The 27,394-nt window shown below is 39.2% G+C and overlaps 2 protein-coding genes across 7 annotated transcripts in view; both read right to left on the reverse strand.

The window, feature by feature from the left end:
- Positions 1-8,273, reverse strand: part of LOC111188713 (snaclec agkicetin-C subunit beta-like) — a 119,919-nt gene extending 111,646 nt beyond the window's left edge. Inside the window, exons 1-2 of the mRNA XM_049482771.1 lie at positions 8,162-8,273; positions 2,337-2,573 (exon numbers count right to left, since the gene is read on the reverse strand). Coding sequence (XP_049338728.1) covers positions 2,337-2,573; positions 8,162-8,273 — 349 coding nt within the window. The remainder of the gene's footprint in view (positions 1-2,336; positions 2,574-8,161) is intronic.
- A 13,586-nt stretch (positions 8,274-21,859) lies between these two features.
- LOC111188288 (macrophage mannose receptor 1-like) overlaps positions 21,860-27,394 on the reverse strand; it is a 111,410-nt gene continuing 105,875 nt past the window's right edge. For 5 of the 6 annotated variants that reach the window (XR_007440443.1, XR_007440445.1, XR_007440446.1 and 2 more), the window contains exon 4: positions 21,860-21,907. The gene's annotated coding sequence lies outside the window, so the exon portion shown is untranslated. Of the gene's footprint in view, positions 21,908-21,993; positions 22,033-27,394 lie in introns of all 6 variants that reach the window. The other variant, XR_007440444.1, reaches the window with a different exon arrangement.

Raw genomic sequence — 27,394 nt, forward strand, 5'->3', positions numbered from 1 at the left:
AGCAGGCGTTCTCTGCTGGAGTGCTGTTAGCCAATAAGAGGTGATTTTTGAATATTTGAATTTATGAATATTCATGAGCAAGAGCAGAAATCCTGTCTTTCTTCAGAGACCTCTAATTCAGTGATCTAAAGCAGGGCTGAATAGAAACACCTGAGCACTTTTTTCCCCACAAAAAATGAATCACATGACATTCATTAATACTAGAGAAACAACTAGACATTTTAAAACAAATAAAAAAACGATGCAATGAGATCTTTAAATCGCTTAACAAAAGGTGTCAAAAATCATCATATCTCTTAGATCTTTGCAAGCACATCGCAATGTTTTTGAAACAGGAAATGTCCAATTTATCCCCATCTATTAGACCTTACCAGAAGCACGCTGGCCAGTGTTCAACCTCATTCACAAGATAACACCCCACAACTTATACAAAAGTGCAATAAAAAAAAAACAAATGAATGCACACAATTTCACATATTTATATAATAGTTTATTTTATACTTTTTTTTTTTTCAACAAATACAGAAAATTAAAGCTGTGTATGGTGAAATAAATTTGCATGGTTTTAAAAGAAGCCTGGAAAAATGTCTGGAAAAAAGATCCTATACAGTGTTAACGTATTAATCATTAATCATTAATCAGGAGGCTGGAGTAGCTTTAGCATTAGCCGCTAACCGCTAGTTCCCTGTTCAGAGGTGAGTATTATTAGCCTGTAGCATGCTTCTAACTCCAGCTAGTGTTGCTTGTGCAGCACTAGCAATGTAGTCTGCACATTTACCCTGTTAAAAGAAGCTATACTAGCTAATATCACCCTGGCTTACCAAAACACTCAGGGTTCCTCAGTGTAGCCCTGTCAGGTAGCATTAGCTGCTAACCCCTAGCGGTTAGCTGTTAATGCTAATGCTCAAGCCTTAGTGCTAAAGAAATTCTGGAAATCTAAGCTTACTGTAAATAAACTGAAGCGCTTTACTCACCCAAATAAACAGTTTTCAGGACAGAAATCTGTGTAGATGAAAATCCATTGTTTGTTTAACTTGTTTTGAAGAAAGTCTTTTCTATTAGTTGTTTACTTAGCTTAGCTTTACTTAACTTAGTTAGCTACCCCCCACACCAACACCCAGCGGCGAGACCTGCTAAATTAAAAGTTTCTTATTGTGTTTTATATGCGCTTTATATATTAAAACAAACCAGAAAATAGACATTCATTGATTCATAGACTATAATTGCTTATTATAGTCCGAAAAGTACAGTACATATAAACCTCATATAGAACCACTCACAGTTCAGACACCAAAATACATAAATAATATTTACCCATGTTGATTACAACCAAGAAAATATAAGAAAGGAATGAAGCTAATTCTAACAACACAGAAAGTGTAGCATCAAATAAAACCTCAGCAGTGTCCCAAACATAAATATATAGTAAAAGATGGGGTCCTAAGTGCCTCATGTTAGGGGTAAAATGGTCCCGATTACAGGTTAAATTGAACCAGCTGAGAAAAACTGAGTAACTAACTATGAATGAACTTAGTCTACTTCCATTAATGTAAAACTAGTTGCAGAACCGTGAGAGGTGTACTCACATTTGTGAGATACTGTAGTTCCTGGTGAAGACAATAAAGAGTGATGCTAATTATGGGCGTTTTTACCACAAAATCTTCAGAGAATTCAGATATTATTCAGAGTTGTCAGTGATCCAATACAATTTGGCGCCCCCTGGTGATTAAGGTGCTGAACTGCATGCAGAATCCACTTTAGGAAGTACTTTAGGGTTACTCGTTAATCTGTGAGTGAGGTTACGTAGTACTTTAGTTACTCACGGGTTTGGGAACCACTCTTTAATTATCGATCAATCTTAAGTACGAGTTAACTTAACTTCTTAGCTTTACGATGCTCTTAGGAAACCCACCCCAGATACAGGAGCTGATTCAACTTACTGACTGTCCAACAAACCCCTCTCTCACCTAATGTTACAGTGCAACATTGTATCAATATAAAATAAGGAAAAACATGAAGAAATAGAGAGGAAATGAAAGTCTACACTACTGTGCAGTACAGGAAGTAGATCTAAGGATATTAATGATGTGCCTGAATCTTCTCTCACAGATCTGAAAAAAAAAAAAGAAAATCAGGATTAAGAACTGGTTCTGTGTTTGAACACAAATCTAAATAATTCAAACAGGAAATGAGAGAAGTTCTGATCTCACTCTGAGAGGTGGTGCAGATGAAGTTGAGGGTCTGGTTCTCCAGCAGACTGATCCACTGCTTACTTCCAGACTGAACCGCTCCTGATCTTTCTCCATTATTGCAGTCCTCCCCTCCCGTCCCGTTACCTGGAGCCCAGTTCTGGTAGCAGAGGAACTCTCCACTCATCCAGAACCAGAACTTCAGGTCACAGGTGTGACGCAGACCCACCCACACATTATCAGTGGAGGCATTTCTAGCTACAGTCTTCACCCAACGCTGAATTCCCTCAGTGTGAACAGAGACCAGGTCCACATGATTCTCTCTGCAGTATCTCAGAGCTTCTCTCCACGTCTTCTTCTCTTTAATCAGGACCAGAGGAATGTCTGAAAGAGAACAGAGGATTTGTTAGTTTAGACTGGAAGTACAAGTATCCTTTCCATTTCAATTCAAGTCAGTTAATTTCGTAAATATTCAGTTTTTCACAACAAATATTATCATTAAAAACTTATTAAAAGTGTGATTTAAAAGCATAGTGTTGTGCTTTTGTCCTGTGTTGTCCCCTCTGTTTCTCATGGCTTTGTCTCTCTTTACCATGTGCTTGTAGCTGTTTTTGTTTCTGTCCCGCCTATTCAGTGTTCTCACTTGTGTCATTTGTTACCCAGCCCTCTCGTTACGTTCCCCACGTGTTCCTTGTCTGTTCCTGTGTATATGTAGCCCTGTGTTCCTGAAGTCTTTGTCAGGTCTTTTGTTTGTGTTCCAGCTACTTCCAGTGTGAGTTGGCTATCTAAAACCTTCACAGATGTACCACAGTGTAGTTCAATTTATATCTTATAGTTTGACTACCCGTTTTCTTGCTAATTGTTTTTTTTTAGTTTATGTAATAAAGAGCTTGTATTTACATTCAGCTTCTGTGCCATCTGTGACATATACAGCTCTAAAAAAATGAAGAGAGCACTTCAGTTTCTCTGATTTTGCTATTTATAGGTTTATGTTTGAGTAAAATGAACATTGTTGTTTTATTCTATAAACTACGGACAACAATTCTCCCAAATTCCAATAAAATATTGTCATTTAGAGGTTTTATTTGCAGAAAATGAGAAAAGGTTTATATTTATAAAGTTTTAAGAGTTCAGAAATCAATATTTGGTGGAATAACTAAATAAAAAAAAAAGTTATCTCTCCTGCACGAGTCATATACACTGCTTTTGGATAACTTTATGCCTTTACTCCTGGTGTAAAAATTCAAGCAGTTCAGTTTGGTTTGATGGCTTGTGATCATCCATCTTCCTCTTGATTATATTCCAGAGGTTATCAATGTGGTAAAATCAAAGTAACTTATTGTTTTAGGTGGAGCTGTAGATTTAACATCAAAATAAACTAGTAAAAACAAAAGTATAATATCTCATCGCAAGCATTAGCTGTTCTTTTCTTACTCTAAAATATCGAAAATAAGCTTTTAAAGTAAAGTTCTAACATATAAACATTGTATCAGCACAGTTTTAATTTGTATGAGAAACATGTTTTACTAGCAAATTTTTGTAAATCTTTAATGTAATCTTTAATGAAAATAACAAACAATCAAACAATAAAACAAACAGGAACTTGTACAACAAACTGAATCACAAACAGAACAAAACCGCAGCCGAAACAGACGTATACACACACAAGAACCGACAAACTAACACTGAAGACAAAGGAGCTTAAATACACACACAAGGCAGGAAAGTAAACAGGTAACACCTGGGGACTGATTAATGAGGGGCGGAGCTACAAACGAATACAGGTGACAACAGTTAAGGTAAAGACACGGACGGGCGGAGCTACAGATGAACACAGACAGAGCAGGTGGGGAAAAGACAGGCACAGGTAAACAAACACAGAGAAGCATGGGCACAGAAGGAAAACACAGGGAAACGGGGCAAGGATGTGACATGATATATATATATATATATATATATATATATATATATATATATATATATATATATATATATATAAATATATATATATATTTATATATATATATATATATATATATATATATATATATATATATATATATATATATATATATATATATATATAGTGTATGTATGTATATGTAAGGAGAAAAAGCATACTTTAATTATTCTGCATATAGTTTAAGTACACTATGATTATTTTTAAATACACAAATTTTTCACAAGGTATTGCTCAGACACTTAAAGGGAAGGCCTTGCATATTTCAGAAAGACAATGCTAAACCACACACTGCATCCATCACAACAACACGGCTTTACATAAGAAGAGAAGAGAAATTCATAAAATAAAATATACATATATATATATATATATATATATATATATATATATATATATATATATATATATATATGTAATTGTTTATATATAATTGACACTTCTGTTTTGTCCTCTGCACTGCGGTAACACTGCAATTTTCCCACATGTGGGATTAATAAATTATGTTTCTAAATTCTAAATTTAGCATCATACCACAGAAGTGTCAGATTAAATACAGTGAGTCCAAGAAGTATTTGATCCCTTGCTGATTTTCTTTGTTTGCCCACTAATAAAGACACTATCCTTCTGCACTTTTAATGGTAGATATATTCTAACATGGAGAGACAGAATATCAAGACAAAAATCCAGAATATAATTTTAAAGAATATATTTTAATTAATTTGTATTTCAATGAGGAAAATAAGTATTTGATCCCTCTTGCCAAACACACTCAATACTTAGTGGCAAAGCCTTTGTTTGCAAGCACAGCGGTTAGACGTTTGTTGTAGTTAACCACAAGTTTAGCACACACACCAGGGGGAATTTTGGCCCACTCTTCTTTGCAGATCCTCTCTAAATCATGAAGGTTGGTGGGCTGTCGCTTGGCAACTCTGACCTTCAGCTCCCTCCATAGATTTTCGATCGGATTGAGGTCTGGCGACTGGCTGGGCCACTCCATGACCTTAATGTGATTTTTCTTGAGCCAATCCTTTGCTGTATGTTTAGGGTCGTTATCATGTTGGAAGACCCAACCCATTTTCAGATCCCTGGCAGAGGGGAGGAGGTTGTCCCTCAGGATTGTGCGGTACATGGCTCCATCCATCTTCCCAGTGATGCGGTGAAGTAGCCCTGTACCCTTGGCAGAGAAACACCCCCAAAACATTATGCTTCCACCTCCATGCTTGACGGTGGGCACAGTGTTCTTGGGGTCATAGGCAGCATTTTTCTTCCTCCACACATGGCGGGTGGAGTTGAGGCCAAAAAGTTCAATTTTGGTCTCGTCTGACCACAAAACCTTCTCCCAATAACTTGGTTCATCTTTCAAATGATCATTGGCATACTTGAGGCGCGCCTCCACATGTGCTCTCTTCAGCAGGGGTACCTTTCGGGCACTGCAGGATGTGAATCCATTGTTGCACAAAGTGTTGCCAATTGTTTCCTTGCAAACTGTGGTCCCAGCTGCCTTCAGGTCATTTGCTAACTCCTGCCGAGTGGTTGCAGGACGATTTCTGACCGTTCTCAGCATCATTGCCACCCCACGAGGCGAAATCTTCTTTGGAGCACCGGGCCGAGGTCTGTTGATTGTCATGTTATACTCTTTAAACTTTCTGATAATTGCACCAATAGTTGTTACTTTCACATCCAACACCTTACTAATCTTTTTGTAGCCCATTCCAGCTTTGTGAAGGTCAACAATTCTGACTCTGAGGTCCTGTGACAGCTCTTTGGTTTTACCCATGTTGGAGACTTGAAATCTGTGTGATCTGTCTGATTCTGTGGACAGGTGTTTTTCACACAAGTGATTAGTGAGAACAGGTGGCTTCAGGTCAGGTAACAAGTTGATTGGGAGTGTCTAACTGGTCTGTAAAAGCCAGAACTGCTAATGAATACTAAGGGATCAAATACTTATTTCACTCCATGAAATACAAATCAATTAATATATATTACTTAGATTTATTTTCTGGATTTTCTTTTTAATATTCTGTCTCTCCATGTAAGAATACATCTACCATTAAAAGTACAGAATGATCATGTCTTTATTAGTGGGCCAACGAAGAAAATCAGCAAGGGATCAAATACTTCTTGGACTCACTGTATTTGCTTTTCAGAAGAAAATAGGGCGAATTTAGAGTAAATGGTTCATAAGATCTAATGGAATAATTGAGCTCTAGCTGTGAAACCACACAATCAGAATGAACATCATCAGTATTACAGAAATTTATCATTTGCCAATTTTGTTTGATAAATGACAAGAAATATCATAAAGTGTCCCTGTCACATCTGGTGCTGTTAGCTCCTCTGTTTCTCACGCACCCAGCTCTGACAGAGGTTCTCAGTCTAACAACTACATTACCCAGAACGCACCACCCGCTGACACGCACACACCTAGTCACACGTCACCTCACCTGCTCCAACCAGGAAGCCCCGAATATTAGTCAGGCACTATTTAAGGACACCTCTCACACACTTCTGTGCCGGTTGGATTTTCCTCATTACTAAGCGTTACTATCTGTTGTATCTGTTACCTTCGTGTATGACCTTGTTTTGTTTTTTCTCGACGCCGATTTTTGGATTATCTCTGATTGTGGATTTTTTTTGTGTATGACCTGGACTGTTTCACGTTTTTTCGATTTTGGATTACCTCTGATGTTGGCCTGCTTGTGTTTGAACTCTGGACTGTCTCTCACTCATGGTATGGTTATTTCTACGTTGCTTCTGTTTTCCGGTGCTCTAACTCTGTTTGTACGACTACCCTTTTTCCTGCCTGCTATTTTAATAAACAACCCGTTTTACTGCATCTGCGAGTGTCTGTATTCTGTGCACACCATGACAGAATACCCGGCCTCTCTTGATCAGACAGCAGATGCGGATATGCTAAGATCAGGGTTGTTTAATCAAGGCAGATTGCTCGGTCAGCACCAGCAAACACTCGCCGGTGTGACCCACGCCGTTACTGAGTTAGCTAGCCAGCAAGCTAACCAGCAGCAGCAGCTCTCTAGCATTCTCGAGCACCTTAAGGGCTTAGCTGTAGCTAACGCTAGCCCTGTAGCTAACACTAGCACCATTAGCTCTCCTGTCTCCGGCTTTCAGGTGTGCAAGCCGGAGTATTTTGATGGTTCCCCGGAGAAATGCAGCGGATTTCTCTTACAATGCTCCGTATTTTTTAGTAACGCTTCTCCCGCCACAGACAAAGCTAAGATCGGCTTTATTATTTCAAGGCTGTCTGGTAAAGCACTCGACTGGGCTACGGCGGTTTGGGACACCATTTCTGAAACCAGCTATTCGGAGTTTTTGACTTTGTTTCGAGCAGTTTTTGATCACTCACGCTACGGACAATCTTCTGGGGAGCTTCTACTGGCGTTAAAACAAGGTCAGAAATCTGTTGCTTCATATGCCATGGAATTTCGCACTCTGGCAGCTGGCAGTGGCTGGAACAACGCTGCACTTATCTCTGTGTACAAGAATGGACTTAACCCTGAAGTTTTGAAGGAGTTAGCATGCAAGGATGAATCCCTTACCTTGGATCAGCTGATTTCTCTCTCCATTCGGTTAGACCAGCTGCTCTCTCGCCAAACCAAGACCAACCTCCACGTACAACCTACTCCGGCGGAGCTACCTCACGCTTCATCAGACTCCACAGTGGAACCCATGGATGTTCAGAAGTCCAGATTATCTCCAGCGGAACGCCAACGCCGCATTCGGTTCCATCTTTGTCTCTACTGTGGAGAGGCTGGGCATCGCAAAGCTGAATGTGGTCTCCTGACCCGACCCGTGAAGGCTCCAGCCCTGGGAAAGCGCGTGGAGAGCACGTGGTACGTAATTCTATCTCTAATCACAAAGCTAAATGTTTTACGTTACCTGTTATTATTTCTTCACCCACTGGTATGTTCTGTGTCCCAGCGCTTGTAGATTCCGGGTCGGAGGGGAACTTCATCAGCTGGGACCTGGTCAAGGAACATGGCATCCCTACCCGTGATCTGCGCCGTCCCATTTCTATACACGCTGTGGATGGGAAAACGGTACGCTCCAAGGCTATCACTCGTCAGACACTTCCCGTCGCTCTTCAAGCCAGCGCTCTGCATCACGAGGAACTGCCCCTGTTTGTGCTTCCCTGCTCTGAACACCCGGTGATTTTGGGCATGCCATGGCTCAAATTTCATGATCCTGTGGTTTCCTGGACTGATGGTGATATTACGGTTTGGTCTCCCTCTTGTTATGAACATTGTTTAGCTCTTAATGAGTTAGCTTTACAGTCTACCTCGGTAGAAAGTCCTGACGCAGTAGATACTCCTGTTATCCCCTCTGAATACTCTGATTTTCTTGATGTCTTTAGCAAAACCAATGCCACTAAATTGCCTCCACACCGTCCTTATGACTGTGCTATAGATCTAGTGGAGGGAGCTACGCTGCCCAAAGCTAGAGTCTATCCCCTCACCCTCGATGAAGAGAAGGCTATGGCAGACTATGTTGAGGAGGCACTCGCTCAGGGTTTCATCCGCCCGTCTAAATCTCCGGTTGGTTCAGGGTTCTTCTTTGTCAAGAAGAAAGACGGGGGGTTGAGACCCTGTATAGACTACCGTGGGCTTAATGACATAACTAAGAAATTTGCGTATCCGTTACCCCTCATACCCAGCGCTCTCGAGCAACTTCGTGAAGCTTCCTTTTTTACGAAATTAGACTTGCGCAGCGCGTATAATTTAATTCGTATCCGTGAGGGTGACGAGTGGAAGACTGCCTTTACCACTACTAATGGGCACTACGAATATTTAGTGATGAGTTTCGGTCTCGCTAACGCCCCGGCAGTCTTCCAGTCATTCATGAATGACATATTTAGGGATATGATTGGAAAGTACGTCATCCTATTTATAGACGACATTCTGATTTATTCGGCTGATTTTGAGTCTCACGTGATCCACGTACGTTCCGTTCTCCAACACTTACTGGAGAATAGCCTTTATGCCAAAGCAGAGAAATGCGAATTTCACCGTCAGCAAGTCTCCTTTCTCGGCTATGTTATTAGCTCCCAAGGCGTCCTGATGGACGACACCAAAGTTTCAGCTGTCACTGACTGGCCCGTTCCGCAATCTATTAAGGATCTCCAGCGCTTTTTAGGTTTCGCAAATTTCTATAGGCGATTTATCCGCAATTTTAGTGGTATAGCTGCCCCTCTTACTGCTCTGACCAAGAAAGCCACTAAGATCCTGAATTGGTCTCCCGAAGCTGAGCAAGCTTTTAATAAGCTTAAAACTGCATTTGTTTCCACACCTATACTAGCGCACCCTAAGCCCGAACTTCCGTTCATTGTCGAGGTCGACGCTTCTGATACTGGGGTAGGGGCTGTTTTGTCACAGCGTAGTGGGTCTCTGCCTAAAATGCATCCCATAGCCTTCTTTTCTCGAAAAATGTCTCCTGCGGAGCGCAACTACGGCATAGGGGATAGAGAGCTTCTTGCTGTCAAACTGGCTCTCGAAGAATGGCGTCACTGGCTGGAGGGGGCCGCGCACCCATTTACTGTTATCACTGATCACAAGAATCTCGAGTATTTACGCTCTGCCAAACGTCTTAATCCTCGCCAAGCTCGTTGGTCATTATTTTTCTCCAGATTCGATTTCTCTATTTCGTTTCGCCCTGGCAACCGTAACACTAAGGCAGATGCACTATCCCGAGTCTATACTGCTCCGGATAGCGCATCTCAGTCTTCCGAACCTGAACGCATTCTTCCGCCGGCCGTCAAAATTGCAGCTATTCGCTGGGAATTAGATGATCTCATTCAACAGAGTGTGGCGCACTCACCGCCTCCTGAGGGGTGTCCCTCTCACAAAACTTTCGTTCCTGAACAGTTTAGAGATCGTCTTATTAGCTGGGCTCACTCTGCTCTCACCTCGGGCCATCCCGGTGTTACGCGCACTCTGCAGCTAGTATCAGCTCGCTATTGGTGGGACACCATGCGAGCTGATATACACGCTTTCGTTTCCTCCTGTTCCGTTTGTGCTCAATGCAAAACCCCAAAAACCCTTCCAGCCGGTAAGCTTGTTCCTCTACCTGTACCGGAAAGACCCTGGTCTCACATAGCTGTAGATTTCGTCACTGATTTACCTGTCTCCGAGGGTTACACCACAGTACTCACTGTTGTGGATAGATTTTCCAGGGGGGTTAAGTTTATTCCTTTCTCTGCCCTGCCCACTGCACTTCAAACTGCACAAGCCATTTACACACACGTGTTTAGACATTATGGTATCCCAGAGGATATTCTCTCTGATCGTGGTCCTCAGTTTACTTCCAGGGTTTGGAAAGCATTTTTTGAACATTTGGGTGTTCATGTTAGTTTAACCTCAGGGTTCCATCCCACTAGTAACGGTCAATGTGAACGTGTTAATCAAGAATTGGGCAAGTTTCTCCGTCTGTACTGTTATAAGCACCCCTCTGACTGGGCTCAGTTCCTTATATGGGCTGAGATTGCGCAGAATTCTCTCACTAACTCCACTTCTGGTCTCACACCGTTTCAGTGCGTTCTGGGTTACCAACCTCCGTTAGCTCCGTGGACAGCCGTGTCCTCTGAGGTTCCTGCGGTGGACGACTGGATGAAGCGGAGCGAGCAGGTGTGGGAGGAAACTCACCAGCAGGTTTCGGAGGCGTTACGCAAATACAAGGAGCAGTCCGACAGACACCGAGGCAGTACCCCCCAGTATCAGCCCGGGGATCGAGTGTGGTTGTCCACCCGGGACTTGAGGTTTGAGGGGGAGTGCAGGAAACTTCTGCCTAAGTATATTGGGCCTTTCAAGGTTTTGTCTCAAATTAACGAAGTTACTTATAAGATTGAACTGCCAGCCCAGTATAGAGTCCATAATTCATTCCATGTATCTCTCCTGAAACCTCTTGTCCCAGGTCCACTCGCGGAGGGTCTTCCGGATGACGTACCGCCCACGGCAGTGGAGGGGGAGGCTTCATCCACCTACGCGGTGAAAGAGGTGCTGGATTCTCGCAGGCGCGGCGGTGGGCTCCAGTATCTCATTGAGTGGGAGGGCTACGGCCCCGAGGAGCGCTCTTGGGTTGCTGCCAGTGATGTGCTGGATCCGGCTCTTTTGGCCGAATTTCATGCTCGTCATCCGGGCAAACCTGCTCCTAGACCCCGTGGGCGTCCCAAGCGCTCACTTTCCTCGTCGGTTCCGGTTCGTCGGGGTTCCCAGCTCCGCAACCCCCGTCTGTCCGGTACCTCTGTGGCTACTCCTGTTCCTCCCGCCGGTACTCCCTGTCCGTCGGGTGGGCGTCGTCGTGGTCGTCCTCGTTCCGTTCCCGTTCCGACTCCCTCGGGGGGAGGTACTGTCACATCTGGTGCTGTTAGCTCCTCTGTTTCTCACGCACCCAGCTCTGACAGAGGTTCTCAGTCTAACAACTACATTACCCAGAACGCACCACCCGCTGACACGCACACACCTAGTCACACGTCACCTCACCTGCTCCAACCAGGAAGCCCCGAATATTAGTCAGGCACTATTTAAGGACACCTCTCACACACTTCTGTGCCGGGTATTGTTGGATTTTCCTCATTACTAAGCGTTACTATCTGTTGTATCTGTTACCTTCGTGTATGACCTTGTTTTGTTTTTTCTCGACGCCGATTTTTGGATTATCTCTGATTGTGGATTTTTTTTGTGTATGACCTGGACTGTTTCACATTTTTTCGATTTTGGATTACCTCTGATGTTGGCCTGCTTGTGTTTGAACTCTGGACTGTCTCTCACTCATGGTATGGTTATTTCTACGTTGCTTCTGTTTTCCGGTGCTCTAACTCTGTTTGTACGACTACCCTTTTTCCTGCCTGCTATTTTAATAAACAACCCGTTTTACTGCATCTGCGAGTGTCTGTATTCTGTGCACACCATGACAGTCCCATTTATTATTAATTAAAACTATATCTGTTATTTATCGTTAATTCAATCTGTATCTATTATTTAAAAGAGCAGATTGGGGTTATTTTAAAAGTGAAACAGTATATAATCAATTATTTAGATCTAGTTTCATTAAAAGACTATTCTGTTTTAATTCTACAAACTCAAATATTTTAAATATTTTTTTTAGTGAAATTTTATTTATTTAAGTAACAGTGATAATACATTTTCATGAGCTTCATTATGTTATAATGTAAAAGTGTTAGATTTAGTTAAGTGACTCATTTTTATCTGCAGACAAATGTGTTTTTAATCAATAATTTTCATATTTTTGGAGAATAAACAAATAAAACAGTTTTACTTCAAATGGAAGAGAATAGCAGTCATGTGGAAACGAGAAAGCAGACTGACCTAAATCACTATTTTTAATAGTATAGTACAGTCAAGAGTCAGGAGGTCTGTCACGATAAAAAAAAAAAAATTGTATATTGTGTCAGAATTTATGATAATAATGATGTTATTATCATGATAAAACAATGAAAATATGGTAGCATAATAATGCAATTACACCCATTTAAAAATAAATTAACATTTAATATTTAGGAATGTTTAGACAATGTAACTGGAATAAAAAACATATTAAATAAATACTGTATAAATAAGATAAAAACACAGTTTTAAAATAAGGTTTTGAACTGATATGTTTCTGTAAATAGACTCTCCTTGGTAAGTTAAACCAATAAGCAATACTGAGATCAGAAAAATGTAGTTGAGTATATGTTTATATATTGTACAGAAAGTTAATGATAATATAATTATTGTTACAGGACTATTAACGGAACTAAATAGTGAATTTAATGATAATAAACTGGAGCTGTATCAGCTCATTTTCCTCACCTTCATAGCAGATAAATGGATTTGTATAGTGACAGCGTAGAACATTCCATCTGTATCCATATTCTCTCCATAATTCCACACAGTTATCACCCACAGCGTTGTTTGGTTCTCCATTGTTCCAGTGTGTGTATGAGGAGTCACTCCCATCTGACCAGATCCAGCTCTAGAGACACATTAATACCTGATCAATAAACTGATTAAACACTGCACTCAGTTCTCATTATCATACCAAATAAAATCATTCCAACAATAGATAATTATGAACTGAAGCCTTTCATTAGTTTTAGTAAATATTTCAATAGAATTGCTCTGATGTAGATTAGCAGATGTAAATTGTATAATTTACGTTTTTAGTTTTGGGTTAATTATGAACCTCCTCAGTCCTCAATCCAGAGTCCCAACACTTTAAAATCAAATATATTTCTTGTAATACTAATTATAAATATAGCCGCAAGCGGCAATCATCGGGTTCAAGCACCATTTGCACAATGGTGCCTACTGGAGCATTGAATGGTGATGTGTAAGAAGGTCTAATATGATTGGAGATGCCCTGTCACATTTAGAAATTATCAAGTTTTTCACCTGTTATTAATGTTGAGCAGAGGCCTTTCAACCTGATCAGTGCTTAAATTCACATGTAAATCTAGTGAACTTTGTAGGATATTCATTAAGTGAGTTAGAACTAGTCAAAAGGTGTCTACATGTTATTGGTATTGATCAGGTGGCTTCAACCAGAATGTTCACAAAGTGGTATTCAGATTGACCTTTGAACCTTTGCAGAACAAGCTGAAATGTTTGACCAAACAAGTTTAAATTAACACAAAGGAGTGAATGTTCTGATATGACATGTAATTACGAAGTTATTATAAATCTAGTTCTGAATTAAATGGCGCTTCATCAAGCACCAACTAGCACAATGGTGCCTACTAGAGCATAGGATGGTGATGTGTAAGAAGGTCTAACACAATTGGAGACATTCTGTCACATTTAGAAATGATCAAAAGTCTTTCACCTGTTATTAATGTTGAGAAGAGGCACAAAGGAGTGAATGTTCTGATATGACATGTAATGTCAAGTTATTCTTAATCTAGTTCTGTATTAAATGGCGCTTCATCAGAGTGATATTGTACAGAGGTCTTTAACATTGTGAGATTACAGCAAATACTGCAGAGTTACAGCAATTTAGGTTAGAAATTCCAAGGACGCACAGATTGCTTGATGCCTGGAGAGTATTGTATGTGAAATTTTCACAAATGTTTTTAATGAACATTTACCTAGAGACTCTACAGTGTGCAGCAACACTGAAATGGAGGTGATAGGCCAAATATCCAGAGAGTAGTTTCAATATAGCTATTTTCAAACAATTAGCAGTTCTGAATAAACAAAGCACTTTTTAAACATAGTTGTATTGAAAAATTTGTCAGAGCCACTGTACTAAATATGGCAAAAACAATTAGATGTCAAAATAGTACAGCATGATTGACATATACTCGTTTTTTTGGAACAGCACCCCCCAGTGGGCGGATTGTTTCAGCACTTTGCAGGTCACTACAGTGTCTCCACCTGAACATAACTGCCAAATATCATCCAGATTGGGCAACATTCAGCCTGCCAAAATGTCTGCTGAATGCTGATTGGCTGATGGTGTTCAGCCATGTTGATTGATTAAGTTGCCCTTTGAACATCCTTTAGAGGCTGTATGATAGATTCTGCATGCAAAGTTTCAACTTGCTAGGTTGCACGGTTGCTGAGAAACAGTGCTCCAAATTTACCTCTTGAAGTGAATGGGGCATATATCCGGAAGGACTAATTTGCATATGGCGGCCATATTGTTTACATATTTCAACTTTTTCTTAATGAATATTGAAGCGCATGCTCTCACGAGTGTTTTGATACCAAACATGCCAGGATTGGTCAAAATTCCTAGGACTAGTTTGCAAAAGTAGGTTTTGCATATTATGCAAATTAGCAAAAAATCTATATAGACGGAAGTGCATGGTCCAAATTGGAAAGTTGTTGGTATTGACCCAAGGAATCCATCAAAAAAAGAATTTTGAATGTAGGTCTTATGGTTTTTGAGTTATTGAGAAAAGTGTGAAAAATGAATTTCCTTGTTTATATCGCCACCACTTGACCAATCGGTGCCATTTTTGTTGTCCACCGAGATGCACTGATCCTACATCTACCTACCAAGTTTAATTTCTCTATGACTTACGGTTTAGGCTGCACAACTGTTTTTTCAGGAGAAAAAGAATAATAATAATAAAAATATAGCCGCAAGCGGCAATCATCGGGTTCAAGCACCAACTTGCACAATGGTGCCTACTGGAGCATTGAATGGTGATGTGTAAGAAGGTCTAATATGATTGGAGATGCCCTGTCACATTTAGAAATTATCAAGTTTTTCACCTGTTATTAATGTTGAGCAGAGGCCTTTCAACCTGATCAGTGCTTAAATTCACATGTAAATCTAGTGAACTTTGTAGGATATTCATTAAGTGAGTTAGAACTAGTCAAAAGGTGTCTACATGTTATTGGTATTGATCAGGTGGCTTCAACCAGAATGTTCACAAAGTGGTATTCAGATTGACCTTTGAACCTTTGCAGAACAAGCTGAAATGTTTGACCAAACAAGTTTAAATTAACACAAAGGAGTGAATGTTCTGATATGACATGTAATTACGAAGTTATTATAAATCTAGTTCTGAATTAAATGGCGCTTCATCAAGCACCAACTAGCAAAATGGTGCCTACTAGAGCATAGGATGGTGATGTGTAAGAAGGTCTAACACAATTGGAGACATTCTGTCACATTTAGAAATGATCAAAAGTCTTTCACCTGTTATTAATGTTGAGAAGAGGCACAAAGGAGTGAATGTTCTGATATGACATGTAATGTCAAGTTATTCTTAATCTAGTTCTGTATTAAATGGCGCTTCATCAGAGTGATATTGTACAGAGGTCTTTAACATTGTGAGATTACAGCAAATACTGCAGAGTTACAGCAATTTAGGTTAGAAATTCCAAGGACGCACAGATTGCTTGATGCCTGGAGAGTATTGTATGTGAAATTTTCACAAATGTTTTTAATGAACATTTACCTAGAGACTCTACAGTGTGCAGCAAGACTGAAATGGAGGTGATAGGCCAAATATCCAGAGAGTAGTTTCAATATAGCTATTTTCAAACAATTAGCAATTATGAATGAACAAAGCACTTTTTAAACATAGTTGTATTGAGAAATTTGTCAGAGCCACTGTACTTAATATGGCAAAAACAATTAGATGTCAAAATAGTACAGCATGATTGACATATACTCGTTTTTTTGGAACAGCGCCCCCCAGTGGGCGGATTGTTTCAGCACTTTGCAGGTCACTACAGTGTCTCCACCTGAACATAACTGCCAAATATCATCCAGATTGGGCAACATTCAGCCTGCCAAAATGTCTGCTGAATGCTGATTGGCTGATGGTGTTCAGCCATGTTGATCGATTAAGTTGCCCTTTGAACATCCTTTAGAGGCTGTATGATAGATTCTGCATGCAAAGTTTCAACTTGCTAGGTTGCACGGTTGCTGAGAAACAGTGCTCCAAATTTACCTCTTGAAGTGAATGGGGCATATATCCGGAAGGACTAATTTGCATATGGCGGCCATATTGTTTACATATTTCAACTTTTTCTTAATGAATATTGAAGCGCATGCTCTCACGAGTGTTTTGATACCAAACATGCCAGGATTGGTCAAAATTCCTAGGACTAGTTTGCAAAAGTAGGTTTTGCATATTATGCAAATTAGCAAAAAATCTATATAGACGGAAGTGCATGGTCCAAATTGGAAAGTTGTTGGTATTGACCCAAGGAATCCATCAAAAAAAGAATTTTGAATGTAGGTCTTATGGTTTTTGAGTTATTGAGAAAATTGTGAAAAATGAATTTCCTTGTTTATAGCGCCACCACTTGACCAATCGGTGCCATTTTTGTTGTCCACCGAGATGCACTGATCCTACATCTACCTACCAAGTTTCATTTCTCTATGACTTACGGTTTAGGCTGCACAACTGTTTTTTCAGGAGAAAAAGAATAATAATAATAAATATAGCCGCAAGCGGCGATTTACGGGGTTCGAGCGTTACAGTCAAAGAGGCCCCTGGAGGTCAGTTAGGCTTAAAACATGTTGCTGGTTGACCGGCATCACCAAACTGGATGACCAGCATGGCAAAGGTGTTTGGCCAGTATGACCAAGCTGGATGACCAGCATTGCTATCATGACAAAGCTGAATGACCAGCAGGACCATAATGACCAATGTGAATGACCAGAATTACCTAGCTGGATGGGCAGCATAACCAAGCTAGGTGAACAGCGTATCAAATTTTCCTTCTGTAAAACATTAGGACATAGGCCATAGATGATACATGCCAAAGGAGAGCTTCATAGCTTGTACGGTTCCTGAGAAACAGATTTTTAGCTTTGGCTCCGCCCCCTGGGGGCGTATGTCTACACAGATTGACATGCTACCTCAGAATCATGTTGGCATCATAGGTCTAAAGTGGCATTAGTGTCGGTTTAAGCATTCAAAAGTTACAGCTGTTAAAGTAAATTTGGGTGTGCCACGGTAAGATTAATTTGCATATGGCGGCCATATTTTTTGCAAATTTCAAGATTTTTTTAATAATTATTGAGGTTGGGACTCTGCTGAGTTGTTTGACACCAAACATGTCAGGATTGGTCAATGAGTTTAGGACAAGTTCTCAAAAGTAGGTTTTGCATATTATGCTAAATTGCAAAAAATCTAAGTGGGCGGAGCTTAGTGGTTCTATTGACCTTTTTGATTTTCCATTAACCAAGGAATCATATACTGCAAGAATTTTTGCTCTAGCTATCAGGGCGTAGGGGCCAAACGCGTTGACCTTTGCCATAGCGCCCCCTTGAGGCCGATCGGGCTCATCTTTTGAATCTGAGTAGCGGTGAGAAGTACTACCATATGACCAAGTCTCAGCCCTGTAGGCCTTACGGTTTCTTCTGCCCAATCACTTCTATGGCAGAAAAAGAATAATAATAATAAAAAATATAGCCGCAAGCGGCGATTTACGGGGTTCGAGCGTTACAGGCAAAGAGTCCTCTGGAGGCCAGTTAGGCTTAAAACATGTTGCCGGTTGACCGGCATCGCCAAACTGGATGAGGATGACCAGCATGACCGTGAAGACCAAGCTAGATTACCAGCATGACTAATCTGGATGTCAAACTTGTTGACCATATTGACCAAGCTGGAAGACCATAATGACCAAACTGGATGACCAGCATGGCAAAGGTGGTTGGCCAGCAGGACCATAATGACCAATGTGAATGACCAGAATGACCTAGCTGGATGGGCAGCATAACCAAGCTAGGTGACCAGCGTGACCATAAAGACCATAATGACAATGCTAGATGAGTGGTGTGAGTAAACTAGTTGAAATGCATTGATAAATTGAGCTGTAGTGTTCAGCAGGTTTTATGTGGTCTCTTGCTGCACTCTAGTGGGCATTCGGAGAGCCTAGCAGTGAGGCATGACAAGGGCACATATTAATAACCAATAATATCAATAATAGTACATAAGTTTTGACCTGATTGACATTCAGCCTGTCAAAAGCTTGCTGGAATGTGATTGGCTAAAAGTGACCACAAAAGTGTCCATATCAAATTTTCATTTGGTGTACCATTAGTGCATGGGCCATAGATGATAATTGGCAAGGACGACCTTGATAGCTTGTATGGTTCTAGAGAAACAGCTATCGAGCATTGGCTCCGCCCCCTGGGGGGGTGTATGTCTACTTAAACTGACAGGGTATCTGAGAATCATGTAATGATCATAGGACTGAAGTGGTATTAGTGTCAGGTTAAGCATTCAAAAGTTATAAGTGTTAAAGAGATTTTACTGCACCATGGTAGAACTCATTTGCATATGGCGGCCATATTGTTTATAAATGTAAAGATTTTTTTAATAATTATTGAGGAGTAAGCTCTGCTGAACTGTTTGACACCAAACATGTCATGATTGGTCAAGGATCCAAGGACAAGATCTCAAAAGTAGGTTTTGCATATTATGCAAATTTAAAAAAAAATTAAGTGCGTGGAACATAAACAAGAATGACCCAGGTGGCTGACTAGCATGACCAAGAAGGATAAAGATCTTCAATTAAGCAAGACAAGCAAGATTAAATAAGTTCAGCAGAGCTTTAATTTAGAATAATTCACCTGTAGCTGTTTCACCAAATGACCACCAGAGCGCAGCAAGAGACCACATATAACCTGCTGGAAATCTATCACTCTATAAGTAAGACAGAACATTCCCTATCAGTGTGTTTCTATTTATTACAAAGAGAGCCCGATTGGGCTCAAAATTGGTACTCATGATCAAGTGGTCTGTATATATATGTGTGTAAATTTCTGTGTTGATGGGGTCAAAGGTTCCTGACTTCTGACCATTTAGGCTTGAAAAAAGCGATAATACAGGCTTATGGCCTACAAAATCGCTGTAGTTTTCCAGCCGTTGTAGAGGCAAAACATGTCCGATTTGGCTCAAAATTTGCAATCAGGATCACAATATCAGTCTATATATGTATGTCAATTTCTGTGTCAATAGGGTCAAAGGTTCCTGACTTCTGTCCATTTAGATTTGAAAAAAGCGATAATACAGGCTTGAGGCCTACAAAATCGCTGTAGTTTTCCAGCCGTTGTAGAGGGAAAACATGTCCGATTTGGCTGAAAATTTGCAATCAAGATCAGATTATCAGTCGATATATGTGTATAAATTTGTGTGTTGATAGGGTGAAAGGTTCCTGTCTTCTGTCCATTTAGGTTGGAAAATAGCGATAAATAGAATAAATTGAAAATAGTTATTTTTTCACTGTAGAGCCTACTGAAGACTTATTTGGCTCATACTTGGCACATGTACTTCAAATGTCATTGTTAATTAGTAGCTTCAACAGTTTTGGCATGTTTTAAACTTTGACAGAGTTTTGGCCAAATAACTCTGAAAAGGCTTTCACGTACATGTTTGATCAAGGTTTATGGGCCTCAAATAGTTAAAATGTCAAGATTTTTTTGATAATTATTTACCTACAGGGTCTCAAGATTGCATCAAGACCAAATTTGTTTTGATTGATTAAGGACTTAAAGACAAGTTCGAAAAGAGCAATTTTTACTCTTTTGGCCACTGATGAAAATCTTTGCATTTTTGGTAAACATATGTAATTACAAAGTTGTAAAGGCTACAGCAAAGTATACAACTAAAAAAGAATAACAAGCCTAGGCCACTTGTACCTTTAGATATAACTGATTTTCTGCTATAGCGCCCCCTTGAGGCCAATCAACGCCATATTTTAATGGATGATAGAAGGCCCTGAGATACATGTAGGGTATAAGTATCGTCCTGATTGGTCATTGTTTAGCCTGTCAAAAGCTTGCTGGAATCTGATTGGCTAATAACGATCACAAAAATTTGCATATCAAATTTTCCTTCTGTAAAACATTAGGACATAGGCCATAGATGATACATGCCAAAGGAGAGCTTCATAGCTTGTACGCTTCCTGAGAAACAGATTTTTAGCTTTGGCTCCGCCCCCTGGGGGCGTATGTCTACACAGATTGACATGCTACCTCAGAATCATGTTGGCATCATACGTCTAAAGTGGCATTAGTGTCGGTTTAAGCATTCAAAAGTTACAGCTGTTAAAGTAAATTTGGGTGTGCCACGGTAAGATTAATTTGCATATGGCGGCCATATTATTTAAAAATTTCACAATTTTTTTGATAATTATTGATGTTGGGACTCTGCTGAGTTGTTTGACACCAAATATGACAGGATTGGTCAATTACCCTAGGACAAGTTCTCAAAAGTAGGTTTTGCATATTATGCTAAATAGCAACTTAGAACTTTTTGATTTGCCATTAACCAAGAAATCATTTAATGCAAGAATTTTTGCTCTAGCTATCAGGGCATGGGAGTTACAGGGCAAAAGGCGTTTTGCTTTGCCATAGCGCCCCCTTGAGGCCAATAGGGCTCATCTTTTGAATCTGAGTAGCGGTGAGAAGTACTACCATATGACCAAGTCTCAGCCCTGTGGGCCTTACGGTTTCTTCTGCCCGATCACTTCTATGGCAGAAAAAGAATAAGAACTATAATAATCGGAACAATTACAATAGGGTTTCTAGCACTACGTGCTCGAACCCCTAATAATAATAATCAGAACAATTACAATAGGGTTTCTAGCACTACGTGCTCGAACCCCTAATAATCAGAACAATTACAATAGGGTTTCTAGCAATACGTGCTCGAACCCCTAATAATAATAATAATAATCAGAACAATTACAATAGGGTTTCTAGCACTACGTGCTCGAACCCCTAATAAGAAGAAGAAGAAAAATCTTAGCAAAAACAATAGGGTTCTACGCACCTTCGGTGCTTGAACCCTAATAATAATAATAAGAAAAATCTTAGCAAAAACAATAGGGTTCTACGCACCTTCGGTGCTTGAACCCTAATTACATGATAATTACAGCCTGGATAATGTAAGATACTCAGTAAAGATTGTGAACAGTAAAGGAATGTCCAGTGCTCTGAACACACAAACTGTGGAGGTTACCAAGTTTTTAAACATGTTTCCACTGATTTAGTTTCCTTCTAAACTCCAGATCTAAACAACTGCTTACTCTGATTTTCTTCTGTTTAGGATTCTCTCTCAGTCCAATCCAGAACCAGCCTGCTGTCCAGAAACAGCCTGATACTCTGTTAAGAGCAGCTTTTACAGCATCCATTTCTTCCTGGTTCTGAATGGTTGCCAGATCAGTGTATTTCCCTCTGCAGTATTTCTGAGCTTCAGTCCAGTTCTTTGCTTCTTTCACCAGATAAAACTGAAGAGTTCCACAGAAGGAGAGAGTCCACAGAGCTGTAGGGGTTAAAATCTCTCATCAGCGTGGCAGTACAGTAATGAAGCAGCAGAGAGTTTTACACATGATCATGAACTCCACTGACCTGAGAACAGCAGGAGACAATGCAGTGCTGACCTCATGACTGTGGAGAGAGAGAGAGAGAGAGAGAGAGATTGTCACATTCTGATTATTACGAAACATAGAAAAAAACCTTTCGCTACTGTACTTAAGTACTAAAATTTTGTATCTGTATCTACTGGATCTTTCTGAAGCACTGGAGTTTTTTTTCTTATTGATTTAGATTTTTTTCCAGTGTATTAAAAATCCAAATACTCTAAGTCATTGATAAAACATTATAAATAAACACATATACAGTGCCATGAAAAATGATTTTCCCTTCTTACACATTTCCTTTGTTTTTGCTTTTTTATCAAACTTTAATGTCAGACAAAGATTACCTGAGCAAATATAAAAAGCCCTTTTTGAACAATGATCTCAATTATTATGGAAAAATATCTATTCAAACCAATCTGATCCTGTGTGAAAACGTATTAAATTTTACAATATCATTCAAAAATATATAAACGTGATGACCGATATCATGTTAGTAATTTATTTTTTAGGCTATATGTAATATAGTAATATAGTAAAAGCAAGCACAGGGGTAGCTAACGACAGTAAGGCAGCAAAAACAAACAACATACCAGAGTGATTGAAGCTGAAGGTCATAAACAGAAGATAAACAACACAAACCATGAGCAAGACAGAGAGCATGGACCAAAAACTGGCAAGGGTCTAAACCAGAACAATATTAACAAACAGAGTGGCTAAGCTAAAGCTGTAGTCAGTAAAGAAACAGGCAGAGGTCATACCCGAAAGGATAAGAACATAAAAAGAGAAAAAAAGAGCTAGAAACTAGATTCAGTACCGGACCCAGAGAACAGGAAATGAGGGGTATTTATACAGGGCTGAGCAGATGAGAACAATCAGACTAATCAGTATGATGGAGAGTTGGTGGGACAGTGCATGTGACTGGAAGTGAGAGCACAGGCTAATTCTGGGAAGTGTAGTTCTGAGTCACTAAATTAGAGTCCATGGCAGGTGGACAGGAAGTGGCTGGCCTGACCATTTTTAACAAATTGTTTATATGCATTAATTTAAAATAATATATATGAATAATTATGATATTAGGCAAGGCTTTCATTTAAAAATAAATATTAAATATATATGTATCACTTTATAGTAAGGACAAGAAATAACAGGACTTTCGACAGTAATACACATTTTTACATTAAACAAAAATAATCATGTCTCAACTACTTTATTACATTATTAAACCTTACTTACTTTAATGCTGCAGAATATTGTAAATAATAAAGACATTAATAAAAAAAAATGCTGTAATTAGTAATGTCTTAACTTGTGTCAACTAATGATTAGTTAAGAGATTCTTCCATAAGTACAGTAAGTAATTATTTAATGTATCCTCATTGTACAGTGTTACCAATAAGTTATTAAATTATATACGAAATAACGCAGTTTACTAAACTAATTAAACCGATAAAAGCTGTGTAGAGCTGATTTGTTAGTGTGGTGTGTATCCTGCAGTATGTTTACTGTGTTTTTGTGATGGTGATTTACATAAAGGCTCGCAAATGCAAATTCAGACAGTAAGTTATACAGTACATAATTTTAATATGATATTTGTTTATTATTTATCATATTTATTATGTACAGCTCTTAATCCAAAAAGCTGGGATGCTGTTTAAAATGTAAATAGTACTAAAGTATTTATACAAATATAAGTATATTTATGAATCACTGGAGCTTTCTGAATCTGAAGCTTTATGAATCACTGGAGCTTTATGAATCACTGAAGCTTTCTGAATCTGAAGCTTTATGAATCACTGGAGCTTTATGAATCACTGAAGCTTTCTGAATCTGAAGCTTTATGAATCACTGGGGCTTTATGAATCACTGGAACTTTCTGAATCACTGAAGCTTTCTGAATCACTGGAACTTTATGAGTCACTGGAGCCTTCTGAATCTGAAGCTTTATGAATCACTGGAGCTTTCTGAATCACTGGAGCTTTCTGAATCACTGAAGCTTTCTGAATCAATGGAGCTTTCTGTATCACTGGAGCTTTCTGAATCACTGGAGCTTTCTGAATCACTGGAGCTTTATGAATCACTGAAGCTTTATGAGTCACTGGAGCTTTCTGAATCACTGAAGCTTTCTGAATCACTGGAGCTTTCTGAATCACTGAATCGCTGGAACTTTCTGAATCACTGGAGCTTTCTGAATCACTGAAGATGTATGAATCACTGGAGCTTTATGAATCACTGAAGCTTTCTGAATCACTGAAGCTTTATAAATCACTGAAGCTTTATGAATCACTGGAGCTTTATGAATCACTGAATCACTGGAGCTTTCTGAATCACTGAAGATTCATGAATCACTGAAGCTTTCTGAATCACTTGAGCTTTCTGAATCACTGAAGCTTTCTGAATCATTGGAGCTTTCTGAATCACTGAAGCTTTCTGAATCACTGAAGCTTTCTGAATCACTGAAGCTTTCTGAATCACTGAAGCTTTCTGAATCACTGGAGCTTTCTGAATTACTGAAGCTTTATGAATCACTGGAGCTTTCTGAATCACTGAATCGCTGGAATTTTCTGAATCACTGGAGCTTTCTGAATCACTGGAGCTTTCTGAATCACTGGAGCTTTCTGAATCACTGAATCACTGGAGCTTTCTGAATCACTGAAGATTTATGAATTTCTGAAGCTTTCTGGAGCTCTGGAGTTTTGTTCCTCTTGAGTTTGATAAAATGTTCACTACTGAAAGCTTAATGAGATGATGCACTTTAATCGAATCAGGTGATCAAAACTGCTTTATGTAATCTGGTGAACAAGGGCATTTTTCCAGTTTGTTGTTATAAGATCAAAATACTCAAAATCATCAATTAAAATCGACAAATAAACACATATACAGTGTCATGAAAAAGTATTTACCCCCGTATCATACATTCAGATTATAAAACAAACTTTAATATCAGACTAAGAAAACCTGAGTAAATAGAAAAAGCAGTTTTTAATGATAATCTTAATTACTAAGAGAACATATATATTCAACCAAACCTGATCCTGTGTGAAAAAGTAATAAACTCACAAACTTTACAATATTGTGCTTAAATATAAAAGTAGAGACTGAAATCATGTTATTAATGTATTACTCAGTCTATACATAATATAAACACCACCGTCAGCCACAAATATATTTATAGAATTAACAACTTCCTGTTTTAAACAAATTGTTCATGAGCATTTATTTAAAAACATATACATGAATAATTATAATATTAGTAAAGTCTTTAATTCGATACTACTGCAAAATATTGTAAATAATAAAGAACTGAGACATTAGTTAAAAAATGCTGTTATTAATAATGTCTTAACTCGTGTCAGTTAATGATTAGTTAAAAGATTCTGCAATAAATACAGGAAGTAATGAATTAATGTATCCTTATTGTACAGTGTATATATATATATATATATATATATATATATATATATTGTACATTATATATTAAATAACACAGTTTACTAAACTAATTAAACCAATAAAAGCTGTTTCTTACCCGTTACGGTGTGTAGAGCTGAGTTGTTAGTGTGGTGTGTATCCTGCAGTGTGTTGAGTGTGTTTGCGTGATGGTGGTTTACAGGAAGGATCACAGATGCAAATTCAGACAGTAAGTTAGAAAGTACATCATTTTAATATGATATTTGTTTAAACACGTGGACAAAATTGTTAGTACCCCTCTGTTAATGAAAGAAAAACACACAGTGGTCACATAAGTAAGATGAATCTGACAATAAATAAGTTGTAATAAATAAAAATGCTATAAAAATTTACAAATGAAAATCCAACATTGATTTTAAACCGTGGGTCAAAAAACTCATTTAAAAAAATAAACTCATTAAACAGGCCTGGACAGAAATGATGGTAGCTTCTGATGACACCAGTCCGATTGATGCGCTTATAAATTGTCTCTCAGATATAAAGACCTGGATGTCACAGAATGTTTTGCTGCTAAACCAGGAAAAAACAGAAGTGCTCATTGCTCATTGGCTCAAAAACTCAGAGAGAGAAACTGATGCCCAAACTAAATATGCTTGAACTTAACCCAAGCCAAGAAGCAAGAAATGTAGGTAGTAGTTTTTTTATTTTTCCTGATTTTAATTTTAAGGCTCATGTGCGAAGTGTCACAAAAAAAAAATGGATTTTAACCATTTAAAGATTCTTCTATTACATTGGGGGTCTGTGGCCCGCTACTTGAAATCAAATTTTAGAGAAAGCAATAAAAACGCACCCTCTCCCCGTCCACATCCTATTCATTTCAATGGAGAGAGCCACTGCATGCCTCGGTGCATGCTGGGTTGCGTTGCGCTGAGCGCAGCCCCGCCCTCTGGAGAAAAAGTTTAGCAGAGACCCCTCAGATCCTCCAGATCTTCTCTTTTAGTTGTTCCACAAAGAAAAACTAAATCCTTTGGTGATGCTGCTTTTAGACACTACGCTCCAAAATGTTAAAACAACCTGACTGATGAGAACTGATGTGAGAGAAGCTCAAAACACTGAAATCTTTAAGAACAAACTAAAAACCTATTTGTTCAGTCTGGCTTTTATGTAGTGCTTGTAACATTTAATTAGTTTTATTTACTCTATTTTATATTAAATCATTAATTATATTATTATTACTATTGTCACCTGTGAGGTACCTTGAATTTCAATCTTATTTGTCTGAAAGGTGCTATATACAGTAAATAAAGTTTGATTGATTGATTGATTGATTGATTGATACCCTTAACTTAATATTTCGTTGCACAACATTTTAAGGCAATCAGTGCAATCAATCGATTCCTGTAACTTTCAATGAGTCAGGGAGATTTCTGCTCCTCTCAGCAGATATTTTATTCCACTCCTCATGATCAAACTACTCCAGTTGTCTCAGGATTGAAAAAGCTGAGACTCTGTATAAAATGTAAATAGATTTACTACATAAAACAGAATGTAATGTTCTGCAAATCTCATAAAACCACATTTTTTGACAGATTTTGCCATTTTATGAAACACATTAACTGATTTAGAACTCATTTAGAACTTGTTGCTCTGTGTGCGGGCCCTGGTTGTTGGTGGGGGGGGCCTGGATGTATGCTCTTGTGGTCTTGGGGTGTGGGTCTGGGGGGCCCATGGTGGTGGGTGCTGGCCCTGTCCGGTTGGCTGGGTTCCCCTGTGGCGGTCGGGGTGCGGAGTCCGGGGCCCTGGTGCCCGTGGGCGTCTGTCGCCTGTTTGGGTCCCTTCCTGCGCTGGGGAGGGTCTATGCCTCTCTTGGGCGCGCCGTCGTGGGGGGTGGTGGTTTGGTCCGTGTTGGGGTGTCTGGTTGGCATTCCGGGATTCTGGGTGCCCTCCCTGTGGGGAGGTAGGGGCGCTCAGGTGGGGAAGCG

The sequence above is a fragment of the Astyanax mexicanus genome, chromosome 8 (assembly GCF_023375975.1).
Source record: "Astyanax mexicanus isolate ESR-SI-001 chromosome 8, AstMex3_surface, whole genome shotgun sequence".
NCBI classification, from domain to species: domain Eukaryota; kingdom Metazoa; phylum Chordata; class Actinopteri; order Characiformes; family Acestrorhamphidae; genus Astyanax; species Astyanax mexicanus.